At 36.5% G+C, this 18,487-nt stretch overlaps 1 protein-coding gene across 13 annotated transcripts in view; it reads left to right on the top strand.

The window, feature by feature from the left end:
- Positions 1–17,892, top strand: part of NR2C1 (nuclear receptor subfamily 2 group C member 1) — a 65,149-nt gene extending 47,257 nt beyond the window's left edge. For 8 of the 13 annotated variants that reach the window (XM_023631356.2, XM_023631358.2, XM_023631360.2 and 5 more), the window contains 6 exons: positions 10,305–10,444; positions 12,051–12,188; positions 13,932–14,037; positions 15,992–16,082; positions 16,206–16,286; positions 17,003–17,892. In XM_023631356.2, coding sequence (XP_023487124.2) covers positions 10,305–10,444; positions 12,051–12,188; positions 13,932–14,037; positions 15,992–16,082; positions 16,206–16,286; positions 17,003–17,053 — 607 coding nt within the window. In that variant the 3' untranslated portion in view covers positions 17,054–17,892. The remainder of the gene's footprint in view (positions 1–10,304; positions 10,445–12,050; positions 12,189–13,931; positions 14,038–15,991; positions 16,083–16,205; positions 16,287–17,002) is intronic. The other 5 variants (XM_023631357.2, XM_070254504.1, XM_070254501.1 and 2 more) reach the window with 1 other exon arrangement.
- Positions 17,893–18,487: the final 595 nt, after the last annotated feature.

Genomic DNA, 18,487 nt, shown 5'->3' with positions numbered 1-18,487 from the left:
CTGTAAGGTATCTGCTGAGAAACCTGCTGACAGCCTTATGGGGGTTACTGTGTAGGTTATTTTCTTCTGCCTTGCTGCCCTTAATATTTTCTCTGTGTCATTGACTTTTGCAAGCTTTACTACTATATGCCTTTAGGGTTGGTCTTCTTACATTGATAAAGTTTGGAGATCTATTAGCTTCTGTCACATGGAGTTCCGTCTCTCTCCCCAGGTTTGGGAAGTTCTCAGCCATTATTTCTTTGAACAGGCTTTCTGCCCCCTTCTCCTTGTCTTCTTCCTCTGGGATACCTATAATCCTTATATTGCATTTCCCAATTAAGCCAGATATTTCTCGGAGAGTTTCTTCATTTCTTTTTAGTCTTAGTTCTCTCTCCTCCTCTATCTGTAGCATTTCTATATTTGTATCCTCCAAATTGCTAATTCTGTCTGCTGTATTATCAACCCTACTGTTCAGAGTCCAGATTTTTCTTAATCTCCTGCATCTCCAATATTTGTGATTGGTTCTTCTTTATAGTGTCAAGGTCTTTTGTGACATAGCTCCTGAACTTGCTGAGTTGTCTATCTGTGTTCTCTTTTAATTCATTGAGTTTTTTAATGATGTCTATTTTGAATTCATTGTCATTTAGGTTATAGATTTCAGTGTCTTCGGGATTGTTTTCTGGGTACTTGTCATTTTCCTTCTGTTCTGGAGCTTTAATATATTTTTTCACACTGCTTGATGGTGTGGATTTGTGCCTCTGCATAGAGATAGAGCTTGGTTACTGCTTCTACTTGCTTCTACTGGTCAGGGTTGGGGGCAGCCGTGTAATCTGCACCAACCAGGATCCCTCTCAGCTGTTCCTCACCGAGCCTGGGCCCCTCCTTGTGATCGCAGTGGCCCTGTGGGGTCTCTCATCAGCTGTGTGGACAATCGAAAGGGGGCCTCAGGTTGCTGGTGCCTACTCTCACAGACCGCCTAGACACATTCCCTGCTTAGGGTCTACAGCGGTGTTATGGGCTTTCACAGCGGCCAGGAGCAAGTTCAGCTAGACTCGCAGCTCTGCCACCATCAAGTCCCACAAGATCTCACTTGTCCACTATGGGCCGCAGCAGAGCTATGGGTATCTACTGCAGTCTGTGGTTAGCTCACCTAGCTGTGCCACTTCTGCGCCAGGGCCTTCCAGCCTTATGAGTGCCAGGCAGGGCCTCTCCACTAACGCTGAGCAGAGTCTTTCCCTCTAGCTTCTGTAGGACTGTGGATTTTTCCTCTGGACCAGGGAGCAGTCTGCCTGGGGCTCCAAATTGTCACTGCCCCCTCACACATCCCCCTGGGTCTCCCTTGCTCCCTTTGGGCCACAGCAGGGCTGTGTGTGTTAAATGCAGCCGATGGTTGCTCAGTCGGTGGAGCCCCTTTTGCCTCAGGGCCTCCCAGCAGTCTGATTGCTGGGCAGGGCCTCTCTTCTGAGGCCAAGTAGAGGCTTTCCTTGCGGCTGCTGTGGGACTGTGGATTTTCCCACTGGGCTAAGGAGGAATCAGTGGGGGCTTAAGCCTGTAGTCACCTGTTTCTGCTGTCATGCCTCCAATGTGCGCGCACACCCACCCTTGGTGCTGTGGCGATGCTATGAGCGTATCAGCCGGTAGAAAGTCACTTGCAGGTGCTAGGCTGTCTGGGGGCCAGAGAGTTTTCACCTATCTCCACCTCCTCCTGGGGGGAAGTCCATCCATCTTCCAATGTATAGCAATGTGGGTCTCTCAGGCGTCCTGAGGTGCGGTGTGGATATCCTTTGTTGACCAGTGAATGTCCAATTAGTTGTAGTTCAAAGGGAGAGAGACAAAGAAAACTGCTCACTCCGCCATGTTACTGACCACATTCTAGATTTTTAGTAGGTGCTACCAGATTGTCCTCCAAAAATATGATAAGCCATTTTATACTCACATCAGCAGTGTATGAAAATGAATGTTTATTTCCTCATATCCTCTTCAATTCTGGATTTTATCCATTTTTTCTGATAAATGAAAATAGTATCTTATCTTTTTTGTTGTTGGAGATTGAAATTTTAATCTTTTATATGGAGATTTTGAAATATTGATTTTCTTTTCACTTAAATTTTACTTTCAAATAGATTTTGATTGCCAGTTTCTTATGACGAGTAATCCTTCTCAGATAGTGAATGGAAAAGAGAGCTCTGCCTGGAGTTAAAATTTCACTTGAATAATTCCCAGTGAGAAAAACTACGTTCCGTAACTCTTAATTTGGCAATAATAGCTTTTGTTTGAGCATGTTCAAATCTTTTTTATTTTTTCAGTTATTTTATTGAGGTGTTATTGGTTTATAAATTGTATAGTTTCAGGTGTACATTATTATATATCAGCTTCTGCATAGACTGCATCATGCTCACCACCAATAGTCTAATTTTTATCTGTCATCATACATATGTGCCCCTTTGTCCCTTTCACCCACCCTTCTCTATCCCCTTCCCTGCTGGTAACCACTAATCTCTTCTCTTTGTCATGTGTTTATCTTCTACATATGAGTGAAATCATACAATGTTTGTCTTTCTCTGTCTGACTTATTTCGCTTAACATAATACCCTCAAAGTCCATCCATGTTGTTGCAAATGGGACGATTTTGTCTTTTTTTTTTTTCTCTTTTTAAAGATTGGCACCTGAGCTGACCACTGTTGCCAATCTTCTTTTTTTTTCCTCCCCAAATCCCCCCAGTACATAGTTGTATATTTCAGTTATGGATCCTTCTAGTCATGGCATGTGGGATGCCGCTTCAGCGTGGCCTGATGAGTGGTGCCATGTCCACACCCAGGATCCAAAGCAGCAAAACCCTAGGGTGCTGCAGCAGAGTGCATGAACTTAACCACTTGGTCATGGGGCTGGCCCCGATTTTATCTTTTTTATAGACGAGTGGTATTCCATTGTGTGAGTATACCACATCTTCTTTGTCCAAACATCAGTCACTGGGCACGTGGGTTGGTTCCACTTCTTGGCTATTGTGAATAATGCTGCAATGAACATAGGGGTGCGTAAATCTCTTTGAATTGTTTATTTCATGTTCTTTGGGGAAATACCCAGTAGTGGGATAGCTGGATCATATAATATTTCTATTTTTAGTTTTTTAAGAAATCTCTATACTGTTTTCCATAGTGGCTGCACCAATTTGGTCCCACCAGCAGTGTATGAGGGTTCCCTTTTCTCCACATCCTCTTCAACAATTGTTTTTTTGTCATGCTAATTATAGCCATTCTGACAGGTCTAAGGTGATATCTCACTGTGGTTTTTATTTGCATTTCCCTAATATTTAGTGATATTGAACATCTTTTCATGTGCCTGTTGGCCATCTGTATATCTTCTTTGGAAAAATGTCTGCTCATATCCTTCTTTCCATTTTTTGATCAGGTTGTTTGTTTTTGTTGTTGTTGAGTTTTATGAATTCTTTATATATTTTGGAAATTATCCCCTTGTTGGATATATGATTTGCAAATATTTTCTCCCAGTTGGTGTGTTGTCTTTTCATTTTGTTCATGATTTCCTTTGCCTTGGAGAAGCTCTTTACTCTGATAGTCCCTTTTGTTTATTTTTTCTTTTGTTTCCCTTGACTGAGTAGATGTGGTATCCGAAAAGATGCTGCTAAGACCTTTGTCAGAGAGTGTACTACCTATATTTTCTTGTAGGAGTTTTATGGTTTCAGGTCTTACATTAAAGTTTTTAATCCATTTTGAGTTCATTTTTGTGCATGGTGTAAGATGATGGTCTACTTTCATTCTTTTGCGTGTGGCTGTCGAATTTTCCCGACACCGTTTATTGAAGAGACTTGCCTTTCTCCATTGTTAGGTTCTTGGCTCCTTTGTCAAAGATGAACTGTCCAGAGATGTGTGGTTTTATTTCTGGGCTTTCAGTTCTGTTCCATTGATCTGTGTGCCTGTTTTTGTACCAATGCCATGCTGTTTTAATTACTGTAGCTTTGTAGTATAGTTTGAAGTCAGAGTCATGATGCTTCCAGCTTTGTTCTGTTCTCTCAGGATTGTTCTAGCTATTCAAGGCATTTTGTTGCGCCATATTAATTTTAGGATTCTTTGTTCTATTTCCATGAAGAATGTCATTGGGTTTCTGATTGGGATTGCATTCAGTCTGTAGATTGCTTTAGGTAATAGTGACGTTTTAACTATGTTTATTCTTCAAAGATTTTTTTATTTTTTTATTTTTTTATTTTTTATTTTTTTTCCTTTTTCTCCCCAAAGCCCCCCAGTACATAGTTGTATATTCTTCGTTGTGGGTCCTTCTAGTTGTGGCATGTGGGACGCCGCCTCAGCGTGGCTCGATGAGCAGTGCCGTGTCCGCGCCCAGGATTCGAACCAACGAAACACTGGGCCGCCTGCAGCGGAGCGCGCAAACTTAACCACTCGGCCACGGGGCCAGCCCCCCTATGTTTATTCTTCAAATCCTTGTGCATGGAGTATCTTTTCCATTTCTTTATGTCATCATTGATTTCTTTCAGTAATGTCTTACAGTTTTTATTGTATAGGTCTTTCACCTCCTTGGTTGAATTTGTTCCTAAATATTTTATTCTCTGTGTCAATTATAAATGGTACTGTATCCTTGACTTCTCTTTCTGCTAGTTCATTACTAGTGTCTAAAAATGCAACTGACTTTTGTAAGTTGACTTTGGACCCTGCAACTTTGCTGTAGTTGGTGATTATTTCTTTCTTTTTTTATTTTTGAGGAAGATTAGCCCTGAGCTAACTGCTGCCAATCCTCCTCTTTTTTGCTGAGGAAGACTGGCCCTGAGCTAACATCCATGCCTATCTTCCTCTACTTTATGTATGGGATGCCTACCACAGCATGGCTTTTGCAAAGCAGTGCCATGTCTGCACCCAGAATCTGAACCAGCGAACCCTGGGCCACTGTGAAGCGGAATGTGAGAACTTAACCGCTGCGCCACCAGGCTGGCCCCAGTGATTATTTCTAATAGTTTTCTGGTGGATTCTTTAGGGTTTTCTGTATATAGAATCATTTCATCAGCAAACAGCAACAGTTTCACCTCTTCCTTTCCAATTTGGATACCTTTTATTTCTTTTTCTTGCCTGATTGCTCTGGCCAAAACCTCCAGTACTGTGTGGAGTAGGAATGGTGAGAGTTGGCACCCTTGTCTTCTTCCTGTTCTTAGAAAGATGGCTTTCAGTTTTTCACTGTTAAGTATGTTGTTGGCTGTAAGTTTATAGTATAATATACGGCCTTTATTTTGTCAAGGTACTTTCTTTCTATACCCATTTTATTGAGAGTTTTAATCATAAATCTATGTTGAATCTTGTCAAATGCTTTCTCTGCATCTATTGAGATGATCATGTGGTTTTTATTCCTCATTTTGTTAATGTGGTGTATCACATTGATTGATTTGCGGATGTTGAACCATCCTTGTGTCCCTGGTATAAATCCCATTTGCTCATGGTGTATGATCCTTTTAATGTATTGCTGTATTGAGTTTGCCAATACTTTGTTGAGGATTTTTGCGTGTATGTTCATCAGTGATATTTGCCTGTCATTTTCCTTCTTTGTGTTGTCCTTGTCTGGTTTTGGTATCAGGGTGATATTGCCCTCCTAGAATGTGTTAGAAAGCGTACCGTCTTCTTCATTTTTTGGAATAGTTTGAGAAGGATAGCTGTTAAATCTTTGAATGTTTGGTAGAATTTGCCAGAGAAGACATCTGGTCCTGGGCTTTTGTTTTTTGGAAGGTTTTTGATTACTGTTTTAATGTCTTTACGTGTGATTGGTCTATTCAGATTCTCTGTTGCTTCTTGATTTAGTTTTGGGAGGTTGTATGAGTCTAAGAATTTATCCATTTCTTCTAGATTGTCCAATTTGTTGGCGTATAGTTTTTCATAGTATTGTCCTAGTTCTTTCTATTTCTGTGGTTTCCATCCTTTCACTCTGAGCCTGTGTTTTTCTTTTGAGCTGAGATGTGTTTCCTGGAGCCAGCATATTCTTGGGTCTTGTTTTTTAATCCATCCAGCCTCTCTGTCTGTTTTGATTTGAGAATTCAATGTATTTACATTTAGAGTGATTACTGATATATGATGGCTTACTACTGCCATTGTATCTCTTGTTTTCCAATTATTCTATATTTCCATTGTTTCTCTTCCCTTGCTTTTCTGACTGCCATTTCAGTTTGGTGGTTTTTTCTGATAGTTTTCTATTTATGATTTGTGGCTCTATTCTGATTCTTCGTTTAGTGGTTACCATGAGGTTTGTGTAAAAGCTCTTATAGATGAAGTAGTCCATTTTCTAATAACATCTTATGTCCATTTGCCTAAGCACGTTCCATCCCTTTCCTCTTCTCCTTCTGAGTTACTGTTGTCACAAATTCTTTTTTATGTTGTGAGTTTATGACTAAATTGAAATGTTTAAGTTATTTTTGATGCCTTCCTTCCCTTTATCTTTTATGTTATAATGAAGTGTTTCCTAACCTGTTATGATAGAATCCTGCCGTTTTCTTATTTTGTCTGTCTGTTTATCTCCTTGCACAAGGCTTTCTAAACCTTTGGCTTTTTCTTTCAGGTGGAAGGGCTTCCTTCATCATTTCTTGTAAGGGGGATCTGGTGGCGATGAACTCCCTCAGCTTTTGTTTATCCAGGAAAGCTTTTATTTCTCCATTGTAGCTGAAGGATAGTTTTGCTGGATAGAGTATTCTTGGCTGAAAGTTTCTGTCTTTCAGTATTTTGAATATACCATTCTAGTCTTTTCTAACCTGTAAGGTTTCTGCCAAGAAATCTGCTGAAAGCCTGATAGGGTTCCTTTGTTGGTTATTTTCTTCTGCCTTGCTGCCCTTAATGTTTTTTCCTTGTCATTCTCTTTTGCCAGTTTTAATATTATATGCTTTGGAGAAGGTTTTTTTGCATTGAGGTAATTAGGAGTTCTCTTGGTTTCATGTGCTTGTAAATCTAGTTTCTTCCCCAGGTTTGGGAAGTTCTCAGCTATTATTTCTTTCAACAAGCTCTCTGCTCCTTTCTCATTCTCTTCTCACTCTGGAATACCTATAATCCTTATATTGCTTTTCCTAATTGAGTCAGATATTTCTTGATGGATTTCTTCATTTTTAAAAAACCTTAGTTCTCTCTCCTCCTCTACCTGAAGTATTTCCATATTTCTGTCCTCTAGTTCACTAATTCTGTCCTCCATAGCATCAGCTGTATTTTTTTAATGGTTTCTAGATTATTTTTGTATGTTATTGTTTTCTTCATATACAGCATTTCTCTTTGGTTTGTTTTGTTTTGTTTTGGTATAGTTTTGATCTCTGGTGAAGTATTCCTTCTATTCATTGATTTTGTTCCTGAACTCATTGCACTGTCTTTCTGAGTTTTCTTGTAACTCTCTGAGTTTCCTTATGACAGCTATTTTAAATTCTCTGTCATTTATATTGTAAATTTCTGCGACTTCAGTATTGGTTTCTGGAGACTGGCCTTTTTCCTTCTGCTCTGAAGTGTTACTGTAGTTCTTCATGGTGTTTGATGAATCCATCCTTTGTCGGCACATTTGTGGTAGTATCAGGTTGCAGATTCTACCTGCCACCACTGAGGGGATGGCAGAAGCTCTGTTTTCTGAGCTGCCCCTGTTTGCTGGAAGTTGTGCGAGTAGGGCTACTCTGCATTTGCCCAGACTGATCCCAGCCACTGTGCAGGTTGTGCTTACGGGGGCAGGGCATCTGCACTGGGCAGGCAGGTTGAGGCAGCTGGGGCCTCTGTGCTCAGCTGGGGACCGGCTGAGCTGTTGCACACTAGGCAAGAGGGGTGCCTACATGGGTGCTGAGCCAGTACTTGGTGTAGAGCATTCCCACTGGCAGGGCTGCCGTGGCACGATGGACACCCCCATGGGCTAAGCTGCAACTCTGAAATTGTTTGCACAGGCCAGGATGTCCCCGCCTCATTTTACAGTCGCATCAGCTGCTGCATTAAGATCCACGAACTGGCTCACTCCTGCTAGGGAGGGGGAGGCAGAGGGGTGCACACACCTAGTTCCACAGCCTACCAGGTATCCAGTCTACTCACCTTCAGATGTATAGCCGCATGGATCTCTCAGACCTCTGGTTGTGCTGTGCAGGGTATCCTCTGCTGGTAAATGAATGTCCCTTTAGGGGAGAGACTAAGAGAACACCTCACCTCACTCCACCATGACTGACATCACTCTCCTCAATACTTAAATAAAATGCAGTGTTTGTAAAAAAAAAAAAAAAAAAAAAAAGGCTATGATTCTTAACTTGATGAATGACTTCTGTTAAACATACTGATTATCCCAATTTTAAATATTTATTAGGGAGAAAAACATTTAAGTGCCTTTCATCAGGATGTTCTTACCAACTTAAATCTTTTTGAAGAAAGGGGAAAAAATCTTATACTTTCATTATCTTATTTATAATAAAGTATATAGGTTTTGTTTTAAAGATTGTTTAATTGGAAAAGGTTCTGTGCCCACAGCTTTTCTCATTCTCTCTTTTCTAAGTTCTAACTTCCGCCTGTTCTATTACCTTCGCAATCAGAAATCACTTACTGGATTCCTTCTGTATTCCTGCTACTGTGCTGTTCACTGAGATACATAAATGAATAAGGAAGTCTCTGCCTTCAGTGAGGGTTTAATCTAGTACAGGAGACATACTCCTAAACCAATAAATCAGAATACCATTTAATAAGTATAAAATAGAAACGTATATGTGGCACTGAAGGGGGTATGATTAACTATCTTGGGAGAGGAATGTGGTAAGAGAATTTTTCTTCAAAAAATTGAGCTCCGAAATATATTTTAAGGGGTAAATAGGAATTAACTAGTAAAACAAGGTCAGGAAAAGACATTCCAAAAAAGGAGGACAGCATTTGTAATTCATTCAACAGTTTTTATTGAACATGTGCTCTGTGCTGGTTCTCACCTCAGCAGGTTTGCCCTTATTCTTACTCTTCCTGGAATACTATTCTCCTAGATCTTTTTTTTTTTTTTTAGGTTCTTTCCCATCTTTTTTCTATTCACCTGTCAGCCCCTCAGAAAGGTCTTCTCCAGACACCTTACTCCCACCTCTGCCCCCCCTCCCATTATGTAATTCATCATCCTACTTAATATTGTGGAACTTTTATTAATTGAAACTAACTTAATGTTTGTATAATCATATGCATTTGTGTGCATAATGTTTATATAAAATATTCCAAGTGATGTATTTGTTTATGTTTCTCTTCTGTTTCATGAAGGCATTTAATCTATCTTGTTTATTGCTATTTCTCCAGTGCCTGGCATATACTTTATGTTATAACTTGTTCACATAATTCTTATATTTGAGTCTCATAATAACTCTGAGCAAGATATAGGGTGTAATGCTTTTCTGCATTTTATATGGCTAAGCACTTGAGACCTGAGAAGCTTATTTGCCTAATTTCAAATGGAAAATAAGTGGATGATAGGGGTTTAAAATCCCTGGTGTCTTGGCTTCTATTCTAATACTTTTTCTGCTCTCTCATGCTGCTGAGATTTCTTATTCAGAAGTTCAGGAAAGGACTTCTAAACTTTCTTATTTTTGTTAATCCTAGTGAAATCTTTGTTATCTCATTTATATGGATACTAATATCCCATCTGTAACATAGTTATAGAGTAAACCATTTCTCCCAGGAAATTGGTTGCTTACCCACCATCAAACAATGTTAATTACCCTTTCTAAAAAAATATTTACCTGCATTTAAAGCAAAAGAAAACTTGGGAAAGCTTTTTAAATGTATTCCTTTACTTTTAACTTTTTTAAAACAATCTTTTTTTTTTTTAAGATTTTATTTTTTCTTTTTCTCCCAAAGCCTCCCAGTATGTAGTTGTGTATTTTTAGTTGTGGATCCTTCTTCTTGTGGCATGTGGGATGCCGCCTCAGCGTGGCTTGACGAGCGGCACCATGTCCGCACCCAGGATTCAAACTGGTGAAACCTGGGCTGCTGAAGCACAGTGTGAGACATTCAACCATTTGGCCACAAGACCAGCTTGTAAAACAGTCTTTATTTCATCTGTTTCCATGAAATGTGGGATTAAAGCCCCAACTTATAGTGTGAAATACTACTTGGAACTGTTCTTATAAACTGGCTGATTGATTAATGAGCTAGCTAATATTTAAATTTCTAAGCCTTTCTTATCAATTGCTATCAGCTATACAAAACACAGAATTGATCAAGCCCAAGCCCAGTTGGTCTTTCTAGAATAATTTTAGTTCAGTAATATTTTATTTTTAAATATCTGACTCAATTGTAAATTTTATAAAATATATGTTAATAATCTGTGACATGTTTGTTTTGTTTTAATAGGCAAGAAAACAGCATATCATTGGTAAAAGCTTATTGGAATGAACTTTTTACTCTTGGTCTTGCCCAATGCTGGCAAGTGATGAATGTGGCAACTATATTAGCAACATTTGTCAATTGTCTTCACAGTAGCCTTCAACAAGGTAAAAAAAGCACCTTCTTAATTTCCTTTTCCAGGATATAAGATGGGGATCAGTTTTATAAAGCGTTATGATTTAAGTTAGATATCTGATCATTAATGTTTTAGCTACCAACACCCTTTTTACTTTAGGTAATTTTCACATTTTGATAAATTCATTCTTTAATCACCCCAAAATATTTTTAAATGAGAGTATAACCAAATTAACACAAGTATCTTTACATCTGGCAGGCTGTTTCTGACAAGGCCTTGTGAATTTTTGCACTTTGGCATAAGTACCAAAGAATCCAGGGTTAACATATATAGAGGTGATCAAATCTTTATGAATATATACTTCCCACTAATTTTTAAACTGTCTTTCTTCATTGTAGCCCTTTGAATCCCAAGATAGGCTGATTTTTTTTTTTTTATTCAATTCATCAGGATGTATTCTCTCACTTGAACAGTATTGGAGAGTCACAGAACAGTCCTTACTCTCCTTTTCTTTTTCTTGATACCAAGGTGATTACAGCTCTTATTTATTTGAGGAGACAGGCAGTTACTGATTTATAACTGTTTAACTTCAGAATGGCTTGTGACTAACCAAAAGGATGTGCATCTTCAAATGAGAACTGCCTTTTGAGTTCAGAAATAATTTATAAATTGGGAATTACGTTTTATTGCCTTAGCATATTCAATTTGCCATTGTTTTACATTATTTTTAAGTTATCTGCTTCCTCCTATTTAAGAACAGAGAAATCACCTTAAAATCTCATCAACAGTAGACCTACTAGAAGGGAGCACTACATACCCATCTTATTTAGGGACTCCTAGTCTTGATTGATTTCTCATAAATTTGTAATGTATTCTACAGCCTGCCTTCACTTAAAGCTTTGGTTGACTCATCAAATGTGGTTTTTGTTTGGTTGGTGAGGAAGATTGGCCCTGAGCTAACATTTGTTGCCAATCTTCCTCTATTTTGTATGTGGGATGCCACCATAGCATGGCTTCATGAGTGATATGTAGGTCTGTGCCTAGGATCTGAACCTGCAAACCCCAGGCCACCAAAGCAGAGTGCATGAACCTAACCACTATGCCGCAAGGCTGGCCCCAGATGTGCTTTAAACATAAAAAATAAATTCAAAAAGTTATCATAAAACTTTGACTCAACTTTTGCCTTGGCAGTGTTTTTTGCTAAATATTTTTTTCTATTTTAGTAGTGTACCTAACTTTTAGAAATCTAAATGATTTTCGTCATCTTTTTTCAACCAATATAAGTTTAAATCCTGTTACCAAAATTTGAGTTTTTTGTAAACTTTTGGTTGACCAGTTTTTTAGGTGGTTGTCTTTACAGCTTATCTTCTCAAAGGTGTATTTTGAAAGGAAACATTACATTTGGGGTTTTTTTATACTAACAGCTTGTTTCATTTTTTTCTTGAATGAACAATGTCTGAAGATCATTAATTAGTTTCATTTTTACTTGCAGAGATACTGAATTTTAAACATTTATGGATTAGTTATATTCAAAGCTGGAAATTAGTGAGAAGGAAATATTTTGGATAGAAATAGTTGTGCATTTTAGCCAAAAACTAGAAGCTTTTGTTAGCTTGTTTCTTTGTTTTTAATTAAAGATAAAATGTCCACAGAAAGAAGAAAATTATTGATGGAGCACATCTTCAAACTACAGGAGTTTTGTAATAGCATGGTTAAACTCTGCATCGATGGATATGAATATGCCTACCTGAAGGCAATAGTACTGTTCAGTCCAGGTATGTAAACATTTACTTTTTATTTAAAATAAAGCATTTGATGGTGTAGAGAAATTGGAACCCTTGTACATCTGGTAAGAATGTAAAATGGTGCACTTAAAGTGGAAACAACCCAAGTGTCCATCAACAAATGAATGGATAAACAAATGTAATATATACATATAGTGGAATATCATTCAGCTATAAAAAGGAGAGAAATTCTGCTACATGCTACAAACATAGATGAAACTTGAAAACAGTATGCAAGTGAAAGAAGCCTGTCACAAAAGACCACATATTCTATGATTGCATTTATGTGAAATGTCTAGAACAATCAAGTTTGTAGAGACATTAGATGAGTGGCTCCTAGGGACTAATGAGAGGGGAGAATGGAGAGTGATTACTAATGGGTACAGAATTTCTTTTGGGGTAACAAAAATATTCTAAAATGAGACTGTGGTGATGGTTGCACAACTCTGAATATATTAAAAACCATTGAATTATTCACTTCAAATTGCTGAATTTTACAGATGTTAGACATTTATCTGGGTACGGAAAGGAAAGTTGAAGAAATCAGTAAAATGAAATCATAGACCTTTAGTTCTGTTGTCAATCAACATTTGAATTCTTAGGTATATTTTTCTAGACATCATTAAAAGTCAAATTGAGAGATGAGTATTGTTTTGTTAATGGGTTAAATTTTCAAACATCTTTTTAGAGTTACCAATAAATAGAAAATTGTCTCTCTTATTTTCCTGCCAGTTTCTAGTTTTCACATATAGTAAAATGACAAGTAAGCTCAATGAGAAATTTCTGAATAAGAAAAATTGACTGTTATCTTAAGCTCTATATTTTTTATTTTGGTGTGTATTTCTATTCCTATACATCGTAATAAAATTACCTGAGGAAACCTGCTTCTTACCCTCAGTGATAACAATAAAATAATTAAAGCTTTTTTGTGCTGTTTCTTATAATGTTTCAGATAAGTTAATAACATGTATCTCCATTTTTATCACAACCCGTTTGCCACCTTCATTTTCATTAAAATTGAAAAAACATAGATTTGAAGTTTGAATTATAATGAAATTGTATTATGTATTCCCAATATTTTCTATTTATTACTTTTTTATTCTTTTCAGGACAGAGCTTTCCATACTTTTCAATATATCTTAAGTTAGGCATAATTTTTATGAAGTTCCTTTAATATTTCCACTTTTGTGAAATTTTATAGTGACCATTGAAATATTTAAATACATTATTTCATATTTCTACATTATCATAAATTTTCTGATGGAGATAATGTTCACAGTTTTATAATTTCATAAGTACCTTTTTATGTAGCAATGGTGGGGAGGTTTTTCTCATAAACATAGTATAAAACATAAGCTGCAAATATTTTATTGTATTAAAAATGCTTTTTTAACTAAGCTGAGTCATTTTATTTTTTGTTCCTTTTGAAAGCAAAATGATCACACTCCCTTCCACCACTTTTGGAATAGAGAAAGCTATTTATTTTAGTAGAGCTCAGTGGTCTCAGTTTTGAGATATGTAGATGAGATAAAATAGTTTTAAAGATTTAAAGTACAGTGCTTGGTGTTTAGTAGGTAGGCTACTAAATATATTTGTGGAATGGAAGAGACACACATATGATGGGGATTCTTTTTTAACTAAACTATTCTTCCCATCCGCCTTCCATCTCCACTCTCGGTGCATTTTAAAATGAGCATTCAGAACTAGGGTAACATACATTCTTTAATATTTCAGATCATCCAGGCCTAGAAAACATGGAACAGATTGAGAAATTTCAGGAGAAGGCATACGTGGAATTCCAAGATTATATAACCAAAACATACCCAGATGACACCTACAGGTATCTAGAAGTTAAATACTATTTAACTAAATTCATCTTAAAACTTTTTTGTCAATCTATTCATTATTTTCCATTCCAAGAGTAATTCAACATTTAGTCAACCTTGACCTTTGAAATTGCTGCTGTTAAAAGCGGTACTGCATTGTTGCAAGTGCTTTACATGTATTATGTCCTCCTGTTCTTCCATTTTATATGAGGAGACTTCAGCACAGAGAAGTTAAGTAACTTGCCCAAGATCACACAATAAATGGCAGAGCTGACTGTGAACCGAGGTAGTCTAACTCTAGCATCCAAACTCTTTATTTCTTAGCATGAAATAATGGATTTTATTTGTAAAAGGGGAAAAATATGAATGAATACAAAAACCAGACTATTTTATACATAATTTTGAAATTTGGCTTATGACATTTCTACCAAGATATTTCTTAGCAGTGTCCTTTGAAAAAAATTGTTTTTTTATAAGATCAACTCAATTTTTGAAGGGGGACAGTATTATAGAGTAAACACATAACTATCAGAGCCAAAGTAGCTGGATTTGATCCCCTACCCTACCACTTACTAGCTATATGACCTTGGACAACTTACTCAACTTCTGTTTCAATTTCTCTACCTGTAAAATGGAAATAATAGTACCCACGTTTTACAATTAGTATAAAGATTAAATCAGTTAATATATGTGAAGAGCTTAGAACAGTGCCCTTTACACAGTAAGGGCTATATGATGTGTTTACTAATAATACTGTTAATTTAACAGCTTCAAACTAGTAAAAGAACATTTTACATAAAATGAGTTTTTATGTGTATTAAGTAATAGCTTTATAAGTCAGTTCTATCATGAAAATCAGCCTTAGTTTATCTAACCAGTTTTCCTACCAGTTCTGTTAATACATTAACATTAGCTCAGCTGGTGGGAACAAACAGAACTGAGTAATTTGAGGAGTAGAGTACATGACTACAGGAAGATACTCAATATCCTGGGCTGCTGGTCTCATTGGGTCTCAAGTATTAGAGTGCAAGGCCTTAGAGGAAGAATAAACATGCCACAAGCTTTTTGGAAAAGTGGTTCTTTTGTTGTTGGTTTTGTTATGATTATTTTTTAGTTTTTTAAAGTGTCAAAAGTCATTGTATGCCTCATTATACAAATAAATACAGTATTTAAATTTCTCCTCCTCTTTGACATCTAGCTGTTTGGTGACCTCTGTTCCATTAGGTTCCAGGTACTTTGACCTCTGGAACTCTTTCTCTGTTTCTTACATTCCTAGTTATTTAAAAATAATACATTGTTTTTGGATAGCAGTTTTCAACTTATAGTGTACTTTCACACAAGACATGGTCCTGCCTTTACAAACCTCACTAGCACGGGAACTGGCAGGGATCATTGCGTTAATCTTCACAACACTTGAGAGACAGGAAGTAAGTGGCTTAAACACATTCTCACAGCTAGGGGGCGGTTGAGTCAACATTTGAACCCAGTGTTAATCCCATGTTCTGTGCTCTTCATGGTAATAACTGTTGCCTGTTTTACCATTTCCTGTAGTTTTTTGCAAAGAAAAACCAAGAAAACTATTATCATTGAGCTTCGTGTGTCCTGATAACACAAAACATTGCTGTTCTTACAACCTCAAATGAGTTCTTAAGCCATTCTTAAATGTATAACTTGATCCGTGGTTTAATAACTTAGTTCCATGGTCCATACAGCCAAGTGGAGGCAGCACAGCGTAGCAGTTAAGAGCAAGGCTTTCCTATGAAGTCTGTCAGACTGCATTTATATCCAAGTGATTGTCATAACACTCTAAGGCTTGAGAATACTAAAGTTTTCATTTTAACTTTTGAAAATTAGATCTTTACTTAATTAGGCCACAAAGAATATACGTGTAGAAATTACTCATATTTTCCTACTAAATCTCTCTTTGATTTACAACCTGTTCCCCTCTGCCCCTTTTTTACTTTTTAGGTTGTCCAGACTACTACTCAGATTGCCAGCTTTGAGACTGATGAATGCTACCATCACTGAAGAATTGTTTTTCAAAGGTCTCATTGGCAATGTACGAATTGACAGTGTCATCCCACATATTTTAAAAATGGAACCTGCAGATTATAACTCACAAATAATTGGTCACAGCATTTGAAAGCTGAGATCTCAGTGTAAACTTACTGTTCTTTTTCAGAACACAGAAGACACCAAATTGAACTCTTTGTTTCCAGGGCACCTGGAAATTTTGACTTTAAAGAGTAACCAAAAAACAAAGGTATTTTTATTTTAACTTCCATAAGAAGAATTTTTGAAGTGACTGGGCAGGTAGCAGGAATTAGAATTTCCTTTCCTGTCTTATTTAAGTAAATAAGAAATACTATGAATTTATTCTTGGTTAAGATGACACCTAAAGCCATCACCTCTTGATTATCTAAACTAAGATCTCTCGTTATATTTTATTTTATAAAACAAATAAATTAGTCGGTTTTTTCCCCAGAATTGTGTTCTCTTCATGTCTTTTATAATGAACTAGTACAAACACTTAATTATCAGAAATCCCTAAGAAGGATTTCCTTGCATTTTACTCTTCCATAATATACTATGTTTGTTTTAATTATCATGTCAAGAGAGGATTATTTTATGCCCCATGGTATAATGATAACATTAGAACTAGGGAAGTAATAATTGAATCTATATATTTTTTGTCTTTTGTAAATATCCTGGCACCCTTAGCATATACTAGTCTCATTGCTGGCAATGAGACATCAGCTGTTCGTGATCTTAAGAGTTGATTTCTTTAGTGTTGTATATTAGTTACAAGCACTTTTTATTTATGTATGTAGCAGAAAATTGTTTTTGAGAATAAGAGAGGGTTTGTGTTTTAATATTTTTGGTTTACTGCTGTGTTTTAAAAGTAGTAGAGACTGATTCAGCCCAGAATGTTTCAGTATTTCAAAATAGCATTAAAATTGTTGCTCTTCCATTCCACAGAAAGCATCTGACCTCTCTCCCTCTCTTCTGACCTGCATTATAACTTCCTGAACCTTCCATGGGTTTTAGCTAGGTTTTAGGTCATTACAAATACCCAATTTGTTAAATAATGGATTTATCATATTCAATCTGTGTTTTCAAGGTGAGTTAAATAATTATTTTAAAGCAAATTTATAGTTTGTAAAAATTTGTTTTTTCACGTGTAAACGAATATGCACTGATTTTTCACTGTAAATTGGGGAGAGCTCTTTTAACAAGAGTAGGAGCATCAGCCTGAAGCCTTGTTATTGCCACAGCAAAAGCATTTTAGACTCCTTGGATGTCTTCCACAGTAATGTTTTCCTTAGCAAACCTGATACTGTTAAATATTTCTTTGCTCTGATTTCTGATGAATTATTTTGGTATGTCTATTTGTTGATTTTTTTTTTTTAAAGAAAAACAAATATGGAGATTTTATTGCACTCAGAGTACATTTTTTATGAAGATTTTTGCAATAGAAGCTGAATTTTTTGGGGAGGGGTATGGATTTTACTAATTGCTACTTTATAGTAAATCAAAAGTTTAAAAGTATCACTTACAGTCTTTACCAACTTATTAAGGGAAACTTTTCTCCCTATTTAAAACATGATTTTTGTTCAGCAGGTTTATATATAATTATCACCTGGGAAAAACTACATTTAGTACAAAATACTCAAATGGAAAAATCAGTAGGTTTATACCTTTATAAACCCAATGAAGTAAGCCAAGGATTCAGGAAAATAATTCTTTAAAATAATGTACTGATGGTTAATTAAGATACATGTTTCTTTCAGGTATTTTTCCTAATTAAATTTGTAGTTATATTTGGAAGTGTTTTTAAAACTATATTAAAATGTGACCTGCATTACAAATTTCTGTTTCTTGCCAATATATTTGATTTCAGAGTCCTATTTGTTCAGTGTTTAGTCATCCCTCTGTTTGTTTGTTCTATTATTAAGAAATCTCTGGTAAGATTTATTAGAGTACTTCAGGAAGAGAAGAGTGTGGAAAACATTTCCATGGCCAGTATTTTAGGATTATTTGCAATTCAGTTTAAAGACTTGCAGCTAAATATTGCAGATGGACAATTTATTTTTTACTCTCCTGAAATCTCAGTAAAATGACAGTACAGTATAACCACACAAGGACAAATAAAACAGGAGAGAAGAAAAACTCTCTTATCTCTTGATCTTCTCTCTTATCAAGAGATAAGAGAGTTCAACACATTTTTAGAAAGAAAAGTGCAGGTAGAGAAGACTGCCTGACTTAGCAGAGCCAGAACCAAGGAACCTCTAATCTGAGTGCTTGCAAAAGGCCATGCAGTGAGAAAGAAGCCAGCATACCTTGCAGTATCCACCAAATGTGCTTATACCTGAGGAACCAGGTGCTCATATTCAGAGATGGTGCTTGGAACACTGAAACAAAAGGATTGGTTGCAAGTCTTATATAGAATCATTGAATTATCTT

Source organism: Equus caballus, chromosome 28 (genome assembly GCF_041296265.1).
Source record: "Equus caballus isolate H_3958 breed thoroughbred chromosome 28, TB-T2T, whole genome shotgun sequence".
Lineage (NCBI taxonomy): Eukaryota > Metazoa > Chordata > Mammalia > Perissodactyla > Equidae > Equus > Equus caballus.
The sequence above is the reverse complement of the archived record's forward strand: the minus strand, read 5'-3'. Positions and strand labels throughout refer to the sequence as shown.